This window comes from Pithys albifrons, chromosome 1, assembly GCF_047495875.1.
Source record: "Pithys albifrons albifrons isolate INPA30051 chromosome 1, PitAlb_v1, whole genome shotgun sequence".
NCBI lineage: Eukaryota > Metazoa > Chordata > Aves > Passeriformes > Thamnophilidae > Pithys > Pithys albifrons.
This window is the reverse complement of record NC_092458.1, coordinates 88,972,319-88,996,319: the sequence shown is the minus strand read 5'-3', so window position 1 is coordinate 88,996,319 and position 24,001 is coordinate 88,972,319. Positions and strand designations below refer to the sequence as shown.

The following is a 24,001-nucleotide window of genomic DNA, read 5'->3' as shown; positions in this document are numbered from 1 at the left end:
ATTTTTTTTCTCTCCTTCCTACATATGTTCCTTCTCTCTCCGTCTGTTTTCTCCCTCCTTCTCTTTCAAGCCACAGAGAAGTGTGCAGCACTGCCTCACCAGCCTCTTTTACAAACTCCCACCCATCCAGCTCCTCTGTGTGCCCGCACTTCCCCTGTTCTGGGCTCACTTGTAAAAAGTGCTAATTCATTGGTCACCAAACACGTATTTATTCAGCTACCAGAAAAAGCTTCTTCCTGCTTCCCCATACAACAATGTCTGAATTCTTCCAGCAACTGAGACAGGACAGTTTTATCAGGTAGGTACCAAAGTACCAAAGTAAAACCCATACAAGTTACCTTTCCAGTCTTCATGCCAAGCAGCAGCACATTTGATTTCCTGAGATGAAACACAGAACACTAGTAGTACCTACAGGCCAAAGCACAGGGAATGCCACTGTTTTTTGCACAGGCCACTTGTTTTATAATGCCTTCTGCTGCTGCTCAGCTATGAGGTACACCCAGACACTAACCTGTGTCCTGTATTGCCCTGGCAGCCTGCAGGCTGGTGAGACCTGACTGTCACACCTGCAGGAGTGCTCTCCTGTATCCAGGCAACAGCCAGAACCCTCCCACTGGAACAGGACAGCAGGAGCAAACAGGCAACCAGCATTTTTCACAAAGCTATCCTCATCTTAAAATGACATTGCAGGCAAGCAGGACCTCGGGCCCCAGCATGCAATGTGTTTCCTGCTCCACAAGCTCAGGAACGCGAGTAGGGCCAGAACTTTGTCATACTACATTGCTACTGAAAATGAGTCTAGAACAGCCTCCTATTTCTGTCTGCAGATTAGGTGTATCCCTAGAAGACAGTTGAAAAAAAAAGTACCTGAGAGCTATCAGACATGTTTACTGTCGAATAACCAGGCTGCTTTAAGTAGCCATCCTGTTTAAAACTACAAAGTTGTGAATAATGAGCAGGGAGGATTTGTGGGGGTTTTTAATACAAATAAACTAGTAACTTCTATTCAAGTTTAAATAGGAAAAGAAACAAGTATCATAACAGCACATTACAAATGCTGACACACTGCAAAAGCAGCAGATTCTTTTCTAACCACTTTCCTCAAAATTTTTTCAGCATCAGTGTCAAGACGCTAAACAATAAGAGGAAAATCATCTCCTGTGTACCTGGATGTTCAAAACTGGCACGTTACATAATAATTACCAACACAACACTGCTTTTAACTGCCTCATACAGCAAAGAGAGCTCTGGCAGGCAGAAGAGCTTCTCTCAACAAAAATTCCAAAGGCAATGCGAGCTATCAGCACGGGGTTGACATCAACAAAAGGAACAGCTCAGTCTTGAGATGGAATCCAGCCAGGACTGCAGTCATCTCCCAGTAACTCATCTCAAAAGATAAAACACGCTTGTTACCAACCAGTTTAAATTTAGAATTAATTGGAAGACGAGGTACAATCTTGCCATTTCAGACAAGCTTGCTTTAGGTGACAGTTAAACTGGCATTTTCAGTTCATGCCTATATTTCACAGCATTTATGAAAATTTATCTTCAAACAGAAATCTTCTCCATTTCTTAAATAAAGATGATTTTTAAGATAAAATTTAATTTAAAAATTCATGTCAAAGAGGTATATAAATTTAAAAAAAGGGAAAAAAAAACATTTTTACCCTTATTTCTGTTACATGACCATACTGGGGCACAAGAGAAATGGAGGGTTGCAGCAGAGGTGTTTTCAAATGATGAAAGAAAAACATGGTGGTTTAAGGAGGTACTGCTTTTGAGGATACATATTCAAATTCAAATCTTGTAGTCACTTGCCTGGTTATACTTAAATGACTTCTCTTAGAAAGCACAACAAAACGCAGGGATGAAATGGAGGTACCAATCAAAGGAATTTGGTATATCTCTAGCTTTTTAAAGATGGATCATTAAATGATACATTTTAATATAATGAGCAGGCTTCCAAGGCACCCAAGCCAACATCAAGATGGTTATCCTGACCACACTGTCAGTCTTGTGCTGGCAGTACAGCCTGTACAGTGTGGTGGCCCAGGAACAAACTAAGAGTATTTTAAACAAGCCAAAAGCCCAAACTAAGTAGCCATATATTGAAATAACTCACTGCATGATCACCATTCCCTTGCAAGTGAAGGAATGAAGATGCACATTCAAGAATCAAGCTGGACTGCAAGAGCCTCAGTTTGCATGAGCTTAAAATGCAGCACAACAGTCACTCACTCATCTTCCAGCCCACTGGCAGTTTCTAAAGCATTCGTGGTGATTCAGCCCCTACAGATCCAGGTGTGAACATGTTATCTATCCCATGATCTCGCACTGAAAAAACCTGTAAGGCTTTTTCTCCCTTTCAAAAACGTTTCTGGTATACAATGCAGAAGAATATTATGATACCAGATGCACACACTAGAGCAGTTTCAAAGGTGTAGGTCTAAGAGTAGTTTGATATTCATCTATTTTTCCAATTTTTATATTCTTAAAATAGCAACCAGCTATGTTACAGGACAGGGTGAAGATGGGAAGGATTATGGTATAAAACCTAACTGGGAATAGCTTTATTGTGCAGAGGGAAAAAAAAGAACAAACTTCTGATTGGACTAGGAAAGCACATCCCTCTCCAAGTGCACACTGGAAACATTAGGCTTCTTCAGGTTTTATACCTCCTCCCAAACACTACATGAATACTACCCTTATCTAGGAGTCATCAGGGCCACAGGGACCCAGGAGCCAATGTTACAAGGACAGAGGGCTTCTGAGCAAACTACAAGACAGAAAGGAATGTCACAGCCCTCCTAGTCCCCATGCCTACCCAGAGGAGCCCTGTTCATTCCGCTTATCTGGATCCAGATGAGCACGAAACATAATCTTTCCTCTTCCCCAAGCTAAATGAAGATACATCATAAATTCCACAATCTCTGTGTTAAACGAACAAAAATAATATATATTCCTGAACTCAAACATATGTCAGACCTTTAATTCAGTTTTATTAATGAGAAGACATTTTCTAGCTAAGCTTCACTGCTTATCACTGCTAATCACTGTCCATGGACTGTCATCCATGCCAGACAAACTAAAACCTGCAGCTTCTACCTACTCCTCCCAGCTGCTGAGCTATATGGAATAATGCTGACTGCCCTCCTAAATCCAAATCAGAGGTGCTCTGGAAGAAGAAAAATCGCTCAATCTTCTTATATGGTATGTCTGTGAAATACATAACTGATCAAATTCAAAGCATCCATTGATTTTACATGTACTCAGAATTGTAATAAACCTTATCCCCACAGTGGCCAAGCCTTGGTATTTTACCCAGTGAGTCCATTTTGTTTTCTTCTATTAGCCTATTGATTAGCCCGTTGGCTTTCTCGATGGTGCAGACAGCAACATCCAGAGCAGAGAACCGTCCAGCAGGAGACATGCTTCCCATGTAGCCTTCAACTCTCACATCCACCTCCTGGAACAGGGCCTGTTTTCCAGGGATACAGAATGTCATGCTAAGGTTGCAACTCTGAATTTTGACTAATGCCTGCTGGAATCACATAAAACTCTGCCTTCTACACTTTAAATTTCTAGTACTGTTCATGCCAACTCACCAGATTAAACCCATAGCTCAGCCAGTAATTGATATGTCTTTTTTCCACTATCATTTTTTATTTCCAAAGTAGAAGCCACAGAGCACATGTTGCAAGACAAATTGAACATAACTGAGTAAAAGGACCGCTGTTTTGTATAAAAAGATTTATTCTTTAAAAAGTTAGAGAACACACAGTGCAACAGTTTATAATACCAGTGGGTTACATACAAAGAAACCCTCCACTTGAGAAATCCTGGGCAAAAGCCAAACTTGTAACCCCAAACACAATGATGATGCAAAGCCAAGAAACACCAACTTATTTTCTTCCAGGATTCATTACAGCAGTGCTAAAGCTTTGGCACATCACACACAGCATTTAAAAAAGGTACAAATGTTTGGACCTCACGGGTAGGATACCCTAGAATTTCAAGTATGTGCTGCTACAGCCAAACCATAGGCCAGGAGCAGTAACACAGCATTGATAATCCTCTAGCTTTACAAGATTAAAGCAAAAATGTGTCTCCATTATCAATTGCTACAAAGTAGCTTTTGCACTCACTTTGTAGGATTTCCTAGTAATTTGCAAGGTTAAGATACCATCTCAGTTGATTAACAACCACAATGTGTTAAAGGCCAGAAACCATAACAAAAATCCCTGCTGGATCTGGATTTGGCTTTAGTCGTTGTTGTTACCTAGTGGAAACAATGTTTGATAGGAAAGTCTTTCAAGAAAAAAATATTCATGCTTTAAAAAACCTGTTCCCACTGTAATTTTATTTTTCAAATACCTGGAGTGAAGAAGCCAAGACATGACGACATTCTGGCAGAAAAAAAAACAGATTTAGCAAATTCAAAGTGAAATCAAAGGCACAAAATTGTGGTGGAACACCTCAAGGAAAGCTAAAATATCTTTCCCTGTGTAGTTTTTCTGACAGAATCTCTAATTAGAAACTTCCTTGAAAGTTAGTGTATTATAAAATCTGTGAATAAATGCATGGAATAATGCTTTAAAAATCAAAGCTGAAAAAAAATGTTTTAATTGGTTCCATAAAATTTTTCCAAGTTTCCCTTTCTGGCTAAAATCTTCTTTATCTTAACTTAGAGCAAATTTTAAATTATCTACAAATCTTTTCTTTGCATTTCTGTTTAAAAAATGTGACCCAACAACTACTACCCATAAATTGACCCTCCTTGAATGCTACTTACCTGCAGATAACATTTCTTCTCCTTGGCCACAGAAACAAAGGGAAGGATGAGAAGAGCTTTCTTACGAGTCTCCAGGACTCGCTTCAAAATAAGCAATTCTGCAACAAGGGTCTTTCCAGCACTGGTGGGAGCTTGAAAAAAAATTAATTCATTTTTAAAGTTGAGAAAAGAAATTCAAACAACAAGCATCACAAAGCTAGTATAGAAAGCAGTTACTGGAGAGCTTAGATTGGGACTCTTCAGTTGATGTCTCTCACCCACAGCCACAACCGTATTTGCAGTCAACTCTATAAAGAGCCAAGATGACTAAAAAATCACCTGACTAAGTTCTTCATCTTCCCAGTGCTGCTCTGGAACATTTTTCCCATGAAAAATAGGCAACCAATTGTAATTTCCCACAGATTTCTAGTCCACCAGTCCCACTTCTCCTTCTGCACACACATCCCCCCCACACACACTGTGAAGAGAAATGATAAAGGGACTGAAAAAATCAGAGAGCAAATAACATTTTCAAAAGTATTTATATCTACCATTGGTGTTATCACTCAGTTCCTGGTTAACATAGTCTATAATAAAAATTGAATTAACATTAACTGGCTCCTAATTATCAGTTTCTAAAGGAACCTCAACAGGGAAAATGGGGGAAAAAGGTCTCTCCTCACATCTGGAAAAGAAACCATTAAGCCAGGTTTGAGGTACAGCAATGGGACAAATCTTAATGGGATATCTTCAGAAAAAAGATCTTGACCTTTTTGACCACATCAGAATCCTTCAGCACCAATGTGTTCTTGTAAATGGCAGTGGAGAAGGGACTGGTTTTGCCAGATGTTTGCATACCTGAGTAAACCAGGTTCCTCCCTTCCAGAACTTGTCCAAGCATTAGGCATTCTGCTTGCCATTCAAACATCTGTACTACTCCCATACTGTGGTATTTCTCCAGAACTGCTTTGGGAAGACCCCAGCTTGCAAGGAGCAACTTGTCTGCTTGGTCTTCAGGGACATTTACCTGCTGATACTGACCTTTGGGAGGGGAAAATAAAAAATAATTAAAAAGTCAAGTATCATCCTTTAATCTGAGGTTGCTTAGGTTATACACCTACATGCCAAACTTCTCTACAAAATCCTGTATCATGAGAAAATGCAACAAGCTATATGCCCTACATTTTTTCAGTATTTCCTATGGATGTTTCACCACGATTCTTGTCTCTTTTTTTCAATTTTTCCTCCCATAAGATTATCCACATTCAATTAATTTCTTCACCAAATTCTTGCTCTGGTATTTGCTTTTGAGACAGAGCAGCCATTACCAAATACAGACAAACAGAGCTTTGGCACTGATTAATATAACAGCATTACAATGTATTTGCCATCTCATCCCTGTCCATACCATTTCCCTTTTAAATCACTTCTACTGGGGCTCCAGTAATCCTCAGATTACAGAACTGCCCTGTCTTTTTTCTTGCTTTACAGAGAATGAAACACACAACATAAATGAAACAAGCAGCTCAAGCTCTGTAGAGTATGTCATATTTCAGTTTATCAACATTGATTAGTATCTTCACAACACTGCCAGTTCCTCTAGCTTAATTAAGTTCCTTGCTGATTATTTGTCTTTGTAGCCCTAGACAATTTTTGGCTGGCTACAGATACTGCCTCCTTCCTCTCCTCCTCCCTTTTCCCAGTCATTACAAAAACTCAAGCATTTTGTCCCTTTCCTCATCTGATACAGAAAACAGGTTTCTGATCCACAGTAATGTCTCCCCTATGTATAGTTCCCATAATAGCATTTTGTGAAAGACCTTGTCAAATCAAGATGAAAAACAAGTCATTGTGTACACTGACTCCACTGTGCCCATTCTTCTACTGGATCTTTCAAAAAATCCTGAAACTTCCCATCATTGCTGACAGCATAAGGGCAAGCTAGATCAGCAATACTACCCTGAATAAGCAGCCAGCACTTTTAGTCTCAACACTTTAAAAATTTCAAATGCCACCTCGAGGTTAAGCCCAGCCTACCTGTCACTGGTGTGTGTTCACTCTCTTCCATGCAAATATATAAAAAAGTTGACATAGCTTAGCTCTGAAAGCTTTATTTGACTTCATGTAATCAAAGTACCATAAAATACTAAAGAAGTTGAACATCATTGGGAAAGAACAGCAATAAGTCACAAAGCAGAACAAGTTTCTCAAGGGGAAGTCAGAGGAGACCAGAATTGCCTGCTCCTAAACTGAGACTGTGGTGAGTTGAGCCTGGCTGGATGGCAGGTACCTTCCAAAGCCTCCCTGTCACTCCCCTCCTCAGCTGGACAGTGAAGAGAAATACAATTGTAGGCTCATAGGTCGAGATAAGGACAGAGAGAGCACTCACCAGTTACCACCACAGAAGCCACTCCTACCGTCCTCCCTTGCCATGCAAATCCTAGCAGTCACTAATCTGGCAGAATTAGGATTCAAAAACATAAAAAACCTACGCAGTGGATCTCAAGCTTTTTCCTAATGTTAAAACCAACAAACTTCACATAAAAGATGGAATGAGTAAAGGATTACATGATTCTGCTGTTTGAAGAGTATCTGTAGATTAGAACTGAACATGAGTTTAGAAACTTGTGGCTTAGGAGACCTTAAAGATTTATGTACAGAAGTATACCATTAACACTAACATCTCTTTTTACCTACCAGAACAATGCTAAGAAACAGTCAAAATTAGGAAGATCCAAATTGTTGGTTAAAAGCATGGGGTGTTAGATTACTCTGAAAGAAAACTCTTCCAGAATGTGGGGCCAGTTGGACACAAGAGTGCTGCTTACTGAATTGTCTTTGAGGACTTCTTGAAATGTGTGTGTTGCCTTGCTCAGCTCCACTGGCAGAAATTGACAAAACTGTATCTTGAGGAACACAATCACATCAGTGAGAAGGTGTGACATGACAGGAGAAGAGACTGAGGGATATAAATGCCTTAAAAAGTTACAGAAAAATCACAAAAGAGATGAGGTTGCAAGATGCTACATAAACATCTTGATTTTAGATGTTATATGCACCTCGATGCTGCATACCTCTTGATTCCTCTCTTGATTCAAGAGCACAACAAGCTGGTAAAATGTATGTATGGCATCTAGAAGCTTCACTTTCAGTAGCTCTGTCTGGCAGCAGGACCACTGGATATGACACCTTGCCACAAGATGTTTGTATACCACAAGACATTTATTCTGTGTACATTGTGCTTTGAAGTATATTGTATGCACTTCTAGTGCATTGTATACACATTCTTGAATCCATTTAACAACACAAGAAAGCCTTTCCTGGTATACCAGACCGACCTGATGTACTATGGCAGCACCCAGAGGCCAAGTGGAGAATAAGGCCCATGTTAAGCGACGTACAATGAGACAGGCCCGGCCTCACAAGTGTGCACGGAATACACATCGTCCCCAAGTACACGGTGAATAGTGCTGGAAAACCCTTCCATTCGAATTGTTCCGCCCACTACCCTCGCTAACACAAGGGGGAGAAAGGCCGCTCGGGGGAGCACGGCCGGGCCGAGGCCGGGGCCTGCCGCCCGCGGGCAGCGTGTCCCTCCCGGCACAGGCCGGGCAGGCTCGGGGGGCCCGGCCCCGATCCCTGGGGCAGCGCCGCTCCCCCTGCCCAGCACGCCCCGACCCGCCGCGCTGCACCACCGAGGGACAGGTGGCGAAGGGAGGAAGGAAGGAAAGGGAGGGAAGGGCCGCGCTCTCCTGCGCCGGTACCTGCCGAGCCGCTGCCGCGCAGGGAGAGGTCGAGGCCGGGCGGGGGGCTCAGCACAGCCCGGCGGGGCGCGACGGGACCGGGCGGGACGAGCTCCCCCGGGCCGCGGGAGAGGCCGTCGCGGGGACCCCCGGCCGGGGCTGCGGCGGCGGCGGCGGCGCTCGGGGCCGACCCGCAGCCATGATCCCGCCGCGCCATTCAAACGCAGCCCCGCCCCGACCGCGGCACAGGGGCGGGACGGGCGCGGGGCGCGCCCGCGGCAGCAGGGGACAGAGCAGGGGACAGAGCAGGGGACAGAGCAGGGGACAGAGCAGGGGACAGAGCAGGGGACAGAGCAGGGGACAGAGCAGGGGACAGAGCAGGGGACAGAGCAGGGGACAGAGCAGGGGACAGAGCAGGGAGGGCAGCACAGTAGGGAGGGCAGCACAGTGGGCAGTGCAGGGGACAGCGCAGGGGACAGCGCTCCGGGCAGCACAAGGGGCAGCGCAGGGAGGCAGCATGTGGGGCATCACAGGGAGCAGCGCTCCGGGCAGCACATGGGGCTTGTGGAGGGGGCAGCACATGGAGCAGCACAGGGGGCAGCGCAGGCGGGGCAGCGCAGGCGGGGCAGCGCAGGGGGCAGTACAAGGGGCAGCAGAAGGGGCAGCACAGGAGGCAGCGCATGGGACAGTGCAGGCGGCAGTGCAGGGGGCAGCACATAGGGCTGTGCAGGGGGCAGCACGGACGCCCACTATCCATGTGAAAATAAGGCTTTCAGGCCGAGGGGATTAGTGGAGGAAAACGAGCACGCCAGGGGCACACAGGCTTACCTTGTTGTAGGGCTTCTTCATCAGTGTGGGAAGAAGGCTGAAACGTTAAACAGGGAATGTTAAACAGAATTGTTAAACAAAGGGCAAACAGCCTGCTTGTTGTTTCGAATGGCTCAGGTAGCTGAAAGAACAGCTTCGGACTCTAAATGAGCAGGCCTGGTTTTCTCTCTCTTCAGTGACAATACTACAAGGAGTTCAGTGAAAATTCTGTGTTACCCAAAAATGCATGTCTTCATCCATCACCTGCAAAAGTGCTCAGCGTGATATAAAAAATAGGGCTTTCCTACGTTGCTTTTGACTTCAGCTTAAGAAAACATACTACTCTTTCCAGAAATAGCAACTAAGGGTGAACATTCAAAGTGGTTCCAGGACCAGGAACACAGTTATGTCCTGCTGTCCACCACTGCTGCCATGTTCCACTTTGGCCAACACATGCACATGTGCTCCACTCCCTCCAAAAAACTTCATCTCTGTGTTCTGTGTATCTATACAGAGAAATGGATCACAGCTTGGAAAGCTGCCCTTATGAGAAGAAGCACTAGTGCTCATCTCAAACACATACACAGACCCCTTCTGAGGTATCCAAGACCCATGTCCATCAGCCTCTCTTCTCAGAGAACAGGTCATTGACCCACAAACACTGGGAAAACAGCCAGTGGTAAAAGAGACTAGGGTGTCAGGTGTGGAAGCAACAGCCACCATTCCAGTTGTCTCCTTTGCTTCTGTACTTATCTTTGTCTTACAGAGGGAATTGCTGGCCCTCAAAGATGAGCATGTTCTCTCATTCTTCTCATTAAAGCAACCTCTTAAGGTAAATGGAAGCAAAATCCTTTAAGAATACTGCTGTCCTTTCAGGCAATTATATCTAAGTGTAAGGAATGGTCTACTGACAGTCAACATATTTAAATCCTGTTTAAAATCAAGCAGCTCAAAAAGCTTCTTTTGTTGTTAAAGTTTAGAAAACCAGACCTTAACAGTAGGTGCTTCTGTGTTTCAAAGCCCAAGTACCAGACAAGTACAACACACACTTTTTTTCTAAAGCAGTTATTTTAATGAATTGACACAGAGAATGTATCCATTCCGCTACTCTGAAAACTAAACATTTAACAAGAGGCAAATTGAAATCCTTTGCTGAAGATTCCTTACTGCAGAAAACAATTCCCAGAGCACACTAGCCATTTCCTTTGTTAGTATTGAAAAAATATTGAGGAAAATATCTCAGTATTCTACTTAGAAACAATATACAATTGTAGTGCGCCAGAAAACAACCCAGAGTAAGCACTGTTGATACTCAAAATGCTCACAGCGTAGACATGTTTCACTTCAACACGTAGTTTTAAAACTGCAGCACAAAATCCATTACTTCCCCATTTAAGTACACTTCATGTTCTCCTTGCAGCTTTGAAAAAGCTATTTAAAACATTAAAGGAGACATCTATCTTAATTCTACTCCTTTTTTTTAATGGGGAAAACGAGGTTTTGCTAACTGAAAATTTTAATTCATTAAAAATAGTTTACAAAACTTGAGGACAGACCTACTTTACCAAAGTAGGAAAAAGGGCTAACTAGCAACCAGTCTAAGAATTTGGTTCCTTAAGTATGTGCACAGCTGGTTCATCAAGTCTCTGTTCTGTCCTTCAACCCAGTGCATTTCTACTAACACATCATTTCCTTCTTTCTTCACATTCATTAAACACTTAAAGAGAAAACATCTAGTAGTTTCTTTGGGACTTTGCTCTTTTTCAGCTGCCAGCTTGCTAGCTTCCTCTGAAGGGCAAGGCTCCTTTGCATCACCAGAACCTTTGCAAAGAGATGTTTCTCCCTGCTTTGCTTCCATGTCCTCTTCCTTCACAGGATCACTGTGTTCTTCTTTGGTAGCAGATTCCTCTGGTAGCTCATCACCTGTGGTCAGCTGGACATCCTCATCAGGTGCCATAAAGCCCATTTCAGAGTCTTCAGTCTTGGGGTTTTCACAGTCTGAATTGTTGCTCACACTCTTCTGGCTGTTCTTTTCCTCTTCCATTGCTTGCAGAGTATCTTCAGAAGCTCGAGGAAGTTCTCGTAATTGCCTTATTCTCTCTCGTTTCTTTCTCCTCAAATGAATCCAGGAGTTTTCAATGGCAGTCACAAACAAGCTAACTTCATCTTTCCCACAGGGAACATGCTTATGCTGAACCTATTGCAGAAAACAGCAGAATTTCATACAATCCTCTCACACTGCTTTCAATTAGAAGTCGTTTTAACATCTAATACTTCATACTGTACCTTCAGATCAGTGAGAATCTTCTCTACCCAGGCTCTAACCACATCAATAGCTTCTACAGCATCCCAACCCATAGCTGCAGCTTTGATGGATAACTCTTTGACTGTCGAGGCCAAGACCATAAATGTAATTGGTTTTCGTGGTTTTTCTAATTTTCTTCTTTTAGAAGGAGGTGACTAGAAGGAGAGAGAAATAAAACAAATTACAAGTCTATGCAGTATTAGTAAGGCAACTTGCATACTCAGAAAGAAGGCCGTGATTCTGTAAGACATGAGGATTAAGAGCATAATGTAAGCCACTGAACAGTCATTCACATGGCCTGTTTTACTTCACCCCCGAAAGTTTTAGACTAAAACCAGCTAACAGGATCATGCACTTGATGCAAGCCTGATGGACAGAGGAAGTTTATCTTCAGATGTTAGGCAAAAAACTTCATTGGTTACTTCAGGCTACTGGCTTTCTGTGAGCTGAGAAAGTGCAGCTGCTCTTAGAGGGGAATAGAGGTCAATTGCTAATATCCACATTTTGATTCAAGTTCACTGAACGTTTACTTGTGTCTTCTATAAGGTTGGTTATTGTCTATACCTCTCTTCAAGTGTACGAACATCCACATACAAAAAAGCAACTGGTTCATATTTCAGGTGAATAAGCTCCACTTACATTCATGTAGGTAAGTCTGAGTTAGACATGATCATACCTACCTGATAATAGAATCTACACATTAAATTAAAACTGAGCTCTCAAATGGAAGCTTAAATTCAAATCCATCCCCAAACTTACCACATTTTTATTACGACTAAACTGCTAATTGAAGTATGTTACAAATGATGCTATCACTAAAACCCACAGTAAGTCCCTACACTGGCTTCCTTTTTCCACCCTATACACAGGTCACTCGTAATAACTACTAACAGACCAGCAGTCAGCTAAGAAATCCCACTGTCCGTACAGCCCAGCATATCCAATATTCCACTCTGAAGAAGAACAGTTTGTATCACAGTAGTTATTAGCACCTTTCTCAAGCAAGAGGCAGAGACAATCACCAAGTAAATTAGAATTAAGCTACATACAGGTACTTGTACATCATCATAGAAACTCCACGCCAGTGCCCATCTCATGGTGCGTCCTTGACAGAACTCGGTATGAGTAACTTTAGGAACCTATGCAAAGAAGCAATACAAAACTTTATTTCAGATTAATAAACAACATTGTTTTACTGCACACATTTTGAAACAAAGCATATTTTCTCATGACAGGAATGGAGATTCTTTCTGACACCTCTCACAGACATCAGGGCCCCATGAAGCTGGTTAGTACCAAGCCTTGTACCAGTGCCTACTTCTTTTTATCTGCCCCTAAAAAAATCAAGCCTGCATTTACATTGCCTTTAAATCCAAAATGCAGATGTTAGTGTTGTCTAGTCTTTCCCTGCATGGATGCTGTAAGACATTTATGTGTGGTATGGAGAATGTGTTAAATGCTAGCAAGGAAAAATATCAACATCCCACCTCACTCTGAATTATCACCAGCTCCAGAGCAATAAGCCCCAGGTCTGAACAGAAGGAGAAAAAAGGAAAAACCTGCTACTTTTTATAAAAGAGAGACACAAAGATTTCTCTATACTAGAACTTTTCCTATCTTTCTATCAAAATTTAAAAAAATACAGCAGATGTTAGGGCAGTTTGAACAATGAGTGGACTTTCTGGAGTATTTTGGCTGCATCCTAACCTTAACCACAACGTGGGCTGAGTTAAAACAAACATATTCCCTGCTCTGATACGATAAAGATCACAAACCTGAACAAAAAGAAAAATCCAAAAGAAACCCTCAGCTTTTCTATGCAAGGTTCACAAGGATTTCTCTCACTGATGTGCAAGACTTCAAGGGTAGAGAAGAAAATCAGGTATTTGAAATTCTGTGTCTAGCTCAGCATCTGCTTTGGGCATTGAATTTACAGATTCCCTATGGCCTGTAAGTCATCTTTCTGGGAACTGATTTCATCACATATTTTCTTTTCTTCCACCATATACAAGGACAGATCTCACGATCACTTTCTGTGTATGGAAATTAGAGAAGACTGTGCTTTCTCCAGAGAGCCATCAAAATGAGAATAGTAGGTTCTAGAATGGATGAAGACATGCTTCAACACGTGACAAAGACAAAAATCTGGATATAGTATTTGCTACTTATCTGTCAGCTTTGAATCTATAATAATTATATCTCAACTGTTTCCCTAACAAGGAATTGCAGTTCTTTTTGGTAATAAAAACTCAGTAAAATATTTCAACAATAATTACTCACATGCATTGTAACATAATATATGTTGCATGGAACATATACAGGGTATCTGTGGACTCTACAAACTCACCCCCTGGATTCGAAGCTCTTCTTTCAGTGGTGCTAAACTGCATTTCTTCCCCAGCATGCAACTGTACCATCTGCAGGGAACACAATGACAAAGTGTTTTACAAATAGAGATCAACCAAAAATGGCACCTACCAGTAAAAACTACTTGGACCAGAAAGCTGCAAGAACAATAGGAAGACTTAAAAACAAACAAACAAACAACAAAATCATACTTAAACAGAGTGACTAGGACTTAGTACAACAAAATTAAGAACAGAGGCCCAAAGACAGATTGGAGAGGAAAATCTTTTTGAGCTTTTGGGAAATACATTAAGACTATTACTGAAACAGCACCTAAACAACCAAGCATCTTTTTTCAATGAATGACCTTAGTTTATGTGGAAGATGTTACACTTGACAAGACTTTGTTCTAATTTCTCCACTTTTTTTGCAAAATGAAGCAGAATAAAAAGGAATAATCAACTATTAACAAGTATTTATGCCTCAGAAGCAGACACTGACTACTCCTCCTGCTCATCCTTAACTTCTTATTCAGGTTTCCATCACCAAGTCCATATTTCATGAAGAAACAACCAGGGAAAAAAAGGAAATAAATTTATTTTCCCATTTCTGGTGAAGCTTATCCTTTCAACCAGCTCCATATCTTCAGTATCTCTAAACATTATAGCTTTGCTCTAAATTATTATTCAAGCTCTACAACCCCCTCTTCCATATTTTTTTGATTACTGGATCCAAAAAGCTTATTCATAAATATAATACACTGAAGCACAAAAATCAGAATTTCCCACTTATCGAGGGACAGTTTTCTCAAAAATATGCACCTAAACTGAGGGCAAGCACCTTAAATTGCTCACGTACACAAATTAAATATTCTGTAAACTTAAAAAAGTCTTATCAGGCTGACAATTAGATGAGGTTCTAATGCAATACTCTACCTAGAAGGGTCTAAACAAGACAAAAGCAAAACACCTCTTGAATGTACAAAAAGCAAGCTCTATTTCCTTTCTTAAGGACTGATGAACCTGTAGTAACACACATAAAATTTTGGCAGCTGTATTTTAGAAAGATACTAACGAAAATAAAAAGGAATCTTCTAGAAGAGCTATAGATATTAATGTACAACACTGGGGGAGTGAAAACCTGATAGTCAGGCAGTCAGCAATAGGACAAGGGGGCACGGGCTCAAGCTCTGCCGGGGGAAATTGAAGCTGGAGATCAGAAAAAATTCTTTGCAGAGAGAGTAATCAGGCATTGGAATGGCCTGCCCAGAGAGGGGGTGGATTCCCCATCCCTGGAGGCTTTTAAACTGAGATTGGCCATGGCACTGAGTGCCATGATCTGGTAAAGGGACTGGAGTTGGACCAAGGGTTGGACTTGATGATCTCGGAGGTCTTTTCCAACCCAATCGATTCCATGATTCTATGATTCAGAAAACTGAACTGATGTGCCATCTGTTTATGTTCTCCAAAAGGAGGCCTCACTATGTTTTTTATTGAAGTTTATGTTGACACGAGACAGCATTCAGTACAACAGTACCCTTTAGCTGTAAGATACCAAAATTCAGCCAGGAAAAGATAGAGGCTTTTAGGTAATGAAACAGATAATTAGGCAATGTCATAAATCCTCCTCCATTCCAGAATCCCCTCAGAATGAGCCCTGACTGTCTTTAGGAATTGTGTGCTATTTTAGCTGCGAGCTACAAATATCACTCATATTGGCTTTTTTTTGTCTCCTGCCTTTAAATACCCCCAACGATGAGTTCTAGTTGTTTGAAGCTCAGGAACAATTACTGATGTCCCTTTATCATTAAACAAACCAAAGAGATATTGCTGGACCATAGCCACAAGCCTTAGTTAAAATATAATTTTTGCATGTGTTATGGGTTTAGCCAAGTAGGCCATGAAGTTAGACTTTAAAGTTCAGACCAGGCCTGAAATTGTCAGCTGACTTGAGCTGGCCTGAGCTAGTTAACAGCTGACTTCTTCTAGCCAATAATATTGTATTCCATACCATATTGCTTTCTGCCAAAGATGAAGGCAAAAGGTGTTTAGTTTGGGGTTTTTTAACTGTAACAAAGCACTTACCGTAACCTCTTTTTAAGTTGAAGACTATCATGAATAATTCTTTTGACAAATTCTAGTTCTCCTCCCTCAGCCATAATTTCTGTGATCCCTCCTGTATTTACAGAACTGGGAGGGGGACGCCGTGGATTTCGCGAATTTACTCCCTGGATAAAAGAAAAAGAACACTTGACATGAACAATTAATGAAATGTTCGTCTGCTTTGTAGCTGCTTCCTGCCTCAATCTTTAGTTGGCAGCAAGCAGCATCACCTCTAGTTATCCTTCCCCCATCAAACCCATGGATGATAGACAAAGATAGACTGCAAATAACCATGGCAGTGAAACCCCTACAATCTCAAACCTAGCTACTTGCCACACACTAGGATCCTGCTAACATGAAGTATGTGGTTCCAGTACATGTAAGACATGGTGACTACATGCATCTACACAATTACAAACTACAGTATTTAATTAAATCTTAAATCTTTATTCTACTGGCTGATATTATAGAGTTACATTTCTGACTATGTTCAGTGGGTATTGCAAGACCTGCTCTGAGCTGTATGATACTGTCTGCATCACTAAGGAAACAAAAAATACAGATAAGCACAATGCCAGAAGCTAATTCCTCTGTACCACTGTTATGCAGCAGGCACTTGATTTCAGATCTACTACCTGTTTACTTTTCAAACTAATTCTCCACAACAGTAAGAACCTGTGCAATTCTACAGCTCATCCTCTACTTTAGGAAGGGTAACAATTAAGTTTATGAGCCAGAGGGTGTTTCAAAATGATCTGGGATTTTCCACTCAATCTTCCTCAAGTGAACAGTTGTTGCTACCTTCCCATTGACAGAATACTGAAGCACATGCAACATTCAGTTTGTTAGCTTACCTTTGCTTCCAACTGGTTGGCAAAAAAGGGTGGATTGCACATGCAGAAATCATAAATAATCTCAGATTCTTCCTTCAGTGCATCCATTAGGAGTGTCTTCTGTGGTACCTTAACCACTATTAGAAAAAGTGAATTTGGTCAGTAAGGAACTTCATATTTTGCCTAACATGCCATATACATTACCCATTGTATAAAACCTGTACTTCCTAAACAATGCTTTCTATGAAAGACATGTAACCAATATCAGCTTGAAAATAAAGACTTTGGGTTAAGGATTTGCATACAAACAGCTTGTATGTTTATATGCAGCAGCAGAAGCACGTGAGTCTGTTTCAAACAATAGCGACTGCTTGAGTTATACTGAATACTACAAAACAATCACAAACATGCTTTAAGGCCTTCCAGCTGCAGGCACTATAGCTTCATAGAATCATGGAATCATAGAATTGATTGTGTTGGAAAAGACCTCCAAGATCATCAAGTCCAACCCTTGGTCCAACTCCAGTCCCTTTACCAGATCATGGCACTCAGTGCCACATCCAATCTCAGTTTAAAACCTCCAGGGATGGGGAATCCACCACCTCTCTGGGCAGCCCATTCCAATGCCTGATTACTCTCTCTGGAAAGAATTTTCTTCTGATCTCCAACTTCAATTTCCCCTGGCAGGGCTTGAGCCCATGCCCCCTTGTCCTATTGCTGAGTGCCTGGGAGAAGAGACCAACCCCCACCTGGCTAGAACTTCCCTTCAGGTAGTTCTAGACAGTGAGGAGGTCACCTCTGAGTCTCCTCCAGACTAAACAACCCCAGCTCCCTCAGCCTCTCCCCACAGGACTTGTGCTCCAGTCCCTTCACCAGCCTTGTCGCTCTTCTCTGGACCCACTCCAGCCCCTCAATATCCTTTCTGAAGTGAGGGACCCAGAACTGAACACAACACTCAAGGTGTGGCCTCACCAACGCAGAGTACAGGGGCATGAGGCATGTTCCTTTGCCAGCTGTTTTTCCAGTATAGTGAAACACCACCACACCACCAAAATCCTATGGTGGCAGCAGTAACAGAAAACTCTTATTGTTCTCCACATCAAGTTCTGTATCTTCAAGACTTACATGGTAGACAGACTAAGACATATTGTGCAAAAGGATGCTTCCAAAATCCAACAGAAGCAAAGTTTTTATTTCAGAGATGCTAAGTGGACCTGCTTTTTTGAGTTCCTACAGAAAATTTTCCAAGATTAATCCAGACCAAGTCTGGCATAACTGCCACTGCTCCCACAGGCCGTGAGTGTTAGGACCTCATTCAGAAATTACGACGGTGTATCAGCACATGATACACCTATGTGGCAGTGTCAGGCAATTATCCAAGGGGAGCACTCCAGGTCTCCTAGCAGCAGAAACATCACAAACACTAAGAAATACTTCAGTAACAAACAAGGAATTCAAAGATAAAAACACACCAGGGTGAAGTCTAAATTTCAGATTTTTGAAAGAATAGTCCTCTATCCACACATCCCATGCTAGATGAGCTGTTTTTTTCACTTAAGCATACACAGATCTTAGTAAATATTCTGCTTCAGTAAAAAAAATTGAGCATGTATTTGGAAGGAACACATATTTTGATAGATCACTGAACACGGCAAAAATACATCACCAATGTTTGCATGTTACTAAATACCTTATTACAGCATACCTTTTATAAGATCAGACAAGTTATTCTGTTCCACATTCTTCTTGGCATAATTGAAGCACATGTCATCCACTTCTGTTGCAAGAAAATACCAGCCATTCAAAGTTGCTCCAAGTAATGGGTATATGCAAGATGCCCCAGTCCCTGCAGGAGTGAAAATCCATGAGAAAGGCAAAACAAGTCTCTGGTGTTACACGCAGTGTGGCTGTTAACTATGTACCTTTTACAATAAAAAGAACTAACTTCAAGAAAACACTGATTTACTAATCATCTGATACTCAAATCTTTAATGCACTTTATTTTCATGATTTGAAAAATAACATTGCTGAATATGCACTTCTAGTAAACTAAAGAATTTAATAATCTGGAATAAATTTTTCAGCAAATTATCAAGTTCATTTTAAGCTACTTTTCTTCTGTACAGCAGTGATTATAGAGAAAGTAAAATACATTCTGGTTTTACTAAAACAAAAACCCTACCACAAAAATATTTCTCTTCTGCATTTTTCTGTTATCTATTACAAATAATTTACTTTGATGCATACAGCATCCACAGAAAAAAAATTCATCAGACTAATGTCCAAAACTATCAAAAACATGAATGTCAATTAAGACATTTAAAAAGACAGACAGATAAAAAGTTGGTAACAGAGATGGTAGCACAAAATAATTACAGCATATCTAGGTGATCAAATTACCAATGACAAGCAAATTTAGATTTAAAGGGAATGGCTAAAAGTAAAGGGAAAGATACCCCACCACCACAAAATCTGAGTTTAGACATGTATCAAGAGTCTATTATACTGACTTGGGCGGTCCCGTGGTGTAAAGGAGAGCACTCGGGACTCTGAATCCCAAGGACACGAGTTCCAGTCTCAGTGGCACCGTCCCCTGGCAGTTCAATGCCTCCCTGCCATCCCATCCCGTCACATCTCGGATGCTCAGCAGGGTCAGCCCCGGTTAGTACCGGGTGCTGTGACAGTCCCGAGGACTTCCCTGTCACTGTCCAAGCTCGCTCGGCCGTGGCAAATGGACCTCAGGACTGAAACGGTGGGGCCAGTTCTGCGCACGCTGTGCCTCACCTAAAAAATCCCCTGTGCAGGCTGGAAGGGCATGTGCAGAGAGGCCTGCCCAAATCTGCGTTCGCCAAGTCTGGCCATACAATACATCATACTGACTTACTGAAACATCAGTGACAATGTATGTCATTAGGCAAAACCAGGGGGTCATTTCCAGCACCTCTGTTATGACCCTCTTGGATGACTTACTGCTTTCCCAGAGTTAGAACATCACAGCTCATGCAAACTCAAACTCAAGATTTTGCAGTATGTGGAGTACTTAGAGGATCTGCCTCTTCTACCCACCCACCTACGGTGATGAAGTTCATAGAATCGTTTTCAAAACTGAAATTAGTACCAAATGCGTAGAAGCTGGCTAAGAAATGTAAAAGTTATAAAAGGAAAGCAGCTGTGCACACACACCATGTGATTGATACACACCTGGTATCCAGCACAACTCCAGCTAAAAATGCAAGTTAATTAATTTCAGGAGATCAAAAAATTCTATTACAAAAGGTTGTGCTAGCAAATGTCCAGAAAACAGAAATGTCAAATCTGGCACAGTAACCAAGATTCCTGAACCCAAACTGTGAGGAAGTCAGTGACTTTAAAGTTCTAATGTCACGCATTAAAACACAGGTTAGAAATTACATTCTGCCTTCCTTCAATTTCAGTATGAGTTTTCTTCAGCACAAAACAATCTACAAAAACAAGCCTTTGAAATATAAAGGAAGAATCTATTGATGAAGTGAAAGATGTGAACTCAATTCAAATGTATTATCACTGGTGCCTTTTAAATAATTCTTATAGAATTATCAAAAATTTGGAATCCAAATGCCAATTTTATTATTTGTATGTGCAAGCTCCTTCAGAGCTTGCCTTTTTTTTTATTTACTTCTAATGAAAACTAAATTATGTGCATCTGGGCACATCTTATAAATTCACATCTGCTGCCTAATGTAGATATTGTCCTGACATTACTCGATAATCCAGACTGAAACTGAACAAACTACACTGGACAATATTATCCATTTACTGATGCTTAGTCCAGTTTAAAAAACATTTTGTTTATTACAGTAAACAGGAAATCTTTGACTATCTAAAACCAAAATACACCTTTGCTAGCATTTGCCCTGGTTTCTAATTAAGCCTCTTCTACAATTTAGCTCATGAAAATAGTGACATTGAAATAAATTAAAATTAAAAGTTTACAAAGGACAGATCATAGAATCATAGAATCGATTGGGTTGGAAAAGACTTCCGAGATCATCAAGTCCAACCCTTGGTCCAACTCCAGTCCCTTTACCAGATCATGGCACTCAGTGCCACGGCCAATCTCAGTTTAAAACCTCCAGGGATGGGGAATCCACCCCCTCTCTGGGCAGCCCATTCCAATGCCTGATTACTGTCTCTATATAGAATTTTTTCTGATATCTAGCTTAAATTTCCTCTGGCAGAGCTTGAGCCCGTGCCCCCTTGTCCTATTGCTGAGAGTCTGGGAGAAGAGACCAACCCCCACCTGGCTAGAACTTCCCTTCAGGTAGTTCATGCACCTGTCAAATATACCCATAAAACCAGGGAAAATGTTACTAAATGGAACACTAGAAAATATTGCTATGCAACTCACAAACTCTCTTGTGCAGCCATTCAAAAGCAAAACTAATAGATCACTAACAGAACATAATTCATTAGTTAGAACAATAAGAACCATCATATTTTAATTCTTTTAGAACGACATTTCTGCCTGCATTACTAGCAGCCTAACTTTTGTATACCACAGAACTCTGCACTGAAGAGAAATTCAAGGATCCGCAAAACCAAGTAATTGCCTGCCATGGCAATTCCTGTGCTTGTGCCCACCCATAAGGCACATGGGACACCAGAGGAGCTCAGATGGCCCCTTTCACCACGCACAAGGCTGATTTTTTTGTCTCAATCTTCACGCTTCGCTGTGGGTGTGTATGTACCAAGTCATATCTGCTGGCGTCGCGGACGGGGCACAGTGACACAAATATTTTGTTGTGCCAAGTACCTATATCGATGCCTCGCCTCAGCACCTGCTTCTCAGCATCCTGGTGCCCGATGAGATCCTCCACCCAGTGGATGTAGTTCAGCCTCAGCGGGACGGTGGGAATGAGCCTCTCCACGGGGATGTCGATGGTGAGCCCGAAATCCTCCTTCAGGAGGGTGCACGTCAGAGCGCGCACCGCCTCGGGGTCCTTGAAATTCAGGCTGAAAGGCACAACCAGCGCTTTTAGGGGCGCCCGGGGGAGATACACACACAGGGGTACCCATCCCATCCCATCCCATCCCATCCCATCCCATCCCATCCCATCCCGCCGTACCTCACCCTGCCGGCGAGGGTGGTCTGCACGTGCTGCTGGAACTCGGGGTACTTGCCGGCCAGGTAGGCGAAGTCGGGCGGCTTGTCCTTGTAGCGGTTGCGGGCGTGCATGGACTTGTTGAGGGCCATGGCGGGCCGGGATGTGCCGGGCCGGGCTGGGACGGAGCGGCCCCGGCAGCGCTCGGAGCGCGCCCGCCCCACCGCCCGCCCCGCTCCGCTCCCGGCGCGCACCGCGGCCCCGCGGGCCGTACCAAGGCGCGGCAATGGCGGGGGGGGGAGAGCGGTTCTGCTCACACCATCGCCCGCCGCAGGACGGGAAGTCCCGGCTGCTGGGACAGAGCAGTAGCGGCGGATGTGGTTCCATGGAATCATGGAATCTTAGAATGGATTGGGTTGGAAAAGACCTCCCAGATCATCAAGTCCAACCCTTGGTCCAACTCCAGTGGCTTTACCAGGTCATGGCACTCAGGGCCACGGCCAATCTCAGTTTAAAAACCTCCAGGGATGGGGAATCCAACACCTCTCTGGGCAGCCCATTCCAATGCCTGATTACTCTCTCTGGAAAGAAGTTTTTTCTGATCTCCAACTTAAATTTCCCCCAGCAGAGCTTGAGCCCATGCCCTCTTGTCCTATTGCTGAGTGCCTGGGAGAAGAGACCAACCCCCACCTGGCTAGAACTTCCCTTCAGGTTGTTCAGGGGCTGGGAGGGAGCTTAAATATCATGTAGTGCCAACCCCGTTGCCATGGGCAGGGACACCTCCCACTAGACCAGGGTGCTCAGGGCCCCATCCAGGCCGGCCTGGGCACCTCCAGGGGTGAGGCATCCTCAACTCCCTGGAAACCTGTGCCAGTGCCCCACAGCCTCACAGTAAATTCATCCTAATATCCAGCCTAAGGGGGTGAGGGGACTTGAGCACAAGTGGTATGAGGAGAGGCTGAGGGAGCTGGGAGTGTTTAGCCTGGAGAAGAGGAGGCTCAGAGGTGACCTCATCACTGTCTACAGAACCTGAAAGGAGGTTGTAGCCAGGTGGGGGTTGGTCTCCTCTCAGGCAACCAACAGTAGAACAAGGGGGCACGGGCTTAAGCTCTGCCAGGGGAGGTTTATGTTGGATGTTAGAAAGAAATTCTTTACAGAGAGAGTAATCAGGCATTGGAATGGGCTGCCCAGGGAGGTGGTGGATTCTCTGTCCCTGAAGGATTTTAAGATGAGACTGGACATGGGGCACTGAGTGCCATGATCTAGTCATCACACTGGGGTTGGATCAAGGGTTGGACTTGATGATCTCAGAGGTCTCTTCCAACCTGGCTGATTCTATGATTCTAAATTTCCCGTCTCTCAGTCTGTACCCATTATTCCTTGTCCTATCACTGCAGTTCCTGATGAAGAGTCCCTCTCCAGCTTCCCTGGAGGCTTCTTCAGATGCTGGCAGGCTGCCATGAGGTCTCTGTGCAACCTTCTCTTCTGGCTGAACAATCCCAACTTTCTGGGCCTGTCTTCACAGAGCAGTTGCTCCAGCCCTTTAACCAACCTCATGTGCCATGTCCTTTTTATGCTGAGGACATCAGAACTGTGCCCAGGACAATTATAATGTAAATGTTCTATATATGGGCATGCTCGCTTTAGCATTAGGAACTCAATGTGTGATAAACACAAATAAACATGACATAACCAGTTGTGTTTTCCAGGTGGCTGCTCTGTCCAGGCTCATGGGCAGTGGTGCGAGGAGCCCACACTCCAGACTCATGTGGATCACCCACCCCAGTCACTGGCATCACCTTGAGGAGAACATCAGTGTCCTCTGAAACACTTCAGAGCCGTGGAGTTCTGTAAAACTCCTGCCATGAAGCTGCTGGCAACCAAGCAGTGGCCAGGGCCTGCTGCTTGTGGCTTACCTTGCCCCTTGAAACATATGGGTTTAAATGATGGATTACATGGTCTGAGCTGGGGGAAAAAAGCCAAGGCTTAGATATCATACCTGGAAAAGATTTC

The 24,001-nt window shown here is 42.9% G+C and overlaps 2 protein-coding genes across 3 annotated transcripts in view; both read right to left on the bottom strand.

Annotated features, from left to right (window-relative positions):
* Positions 1–8,731, bottom strand: part of POLQ (DNA polymerase theta) — a 59,771-nt gene extending 51,040 nt beyond the window's left edge. Inside the window, exons 1-4 of one of the 2 annotated variants that reach the window (XM_071559846.1) lie at positions 8,515–8,731; positions 5,630–5,812; positions 4,793–4,923; positions 3,322–3,478 (exon numbers count right to left, since the gene is read on the bottom strand). In XM_071559846.1, the coding sequence (XP_071415947.1) occupies positions 3,322–3,478; positions 4,793–4,923; positions 5,630–5,812; positions 8,515–8,731 (688 nt within the window). Of the gene's footprint in view, positions 1–3,321; positions 3,479–4,792; positions 4,924–5,629; positions 5,813–8,514 lie in introns of those variants that run through there. The other variant, XM_071559839.1, reaches the window with a different exon arrangement.
* A 1,645-nt stretch (positions 8,732–10,376) lies between these two features.
* On the bottom strand, positions 10,377–22,229 carry METTL16 (methyltransferase 16, RNA N6-adenosine). Its single transcript, XM_071559828.1, has 9 exons — positions 22,013–22,229; positions 21,700–21,899; positions 18,613–18,753; positions 16,929–17,044; positions 16,057–16,199; positions 13,974–14,043; positions 12,676–12,765; positions 11,608–11,781; positions 10,377–11,518 (listed from the first exon to the last, which is right to left on the bottom strand). The coding sequence occupies exons 1-9, from the start codon at positions 22,138–22,140 to the stop codon at positions 10,904–10,906; spliced, it is 1,677 nt and encodes a 558-aa protein (XP_071415929.1). The 5' UTR covers positions 22,141–22,229; the 3' UTR covers positions 10,377–10,903.
* Between the last annotated feature and the right edge of the window lie 1,772 nt (positions 22,230–24,001).

Excerpts from the sequence above, each read along its gene's own strand:
- METTL16 (XM_071559828.1), bottom strand. The coding sequence starts at position 22,140 with ATGGCCCTCAACAAGTCCATGCACGCCCGCAACCGCTACAAGGACAAG. Across the intron at positions 18,754-21,699 it reads GAGGCGAGGCATCGATATAG|GGACTGGGGCATCTTGCATA; the intron begins GTACTTGGCACA and ends TCACTCCTGCAG. Across the intron at positions 14,044-16,056 it reads CAACTTAAAAAGAGGTTACG|ATGGTACAGTTGCATGCTGG; the intron begins GTAAGTGCTTTG and ends TGTTCCCTGCAG.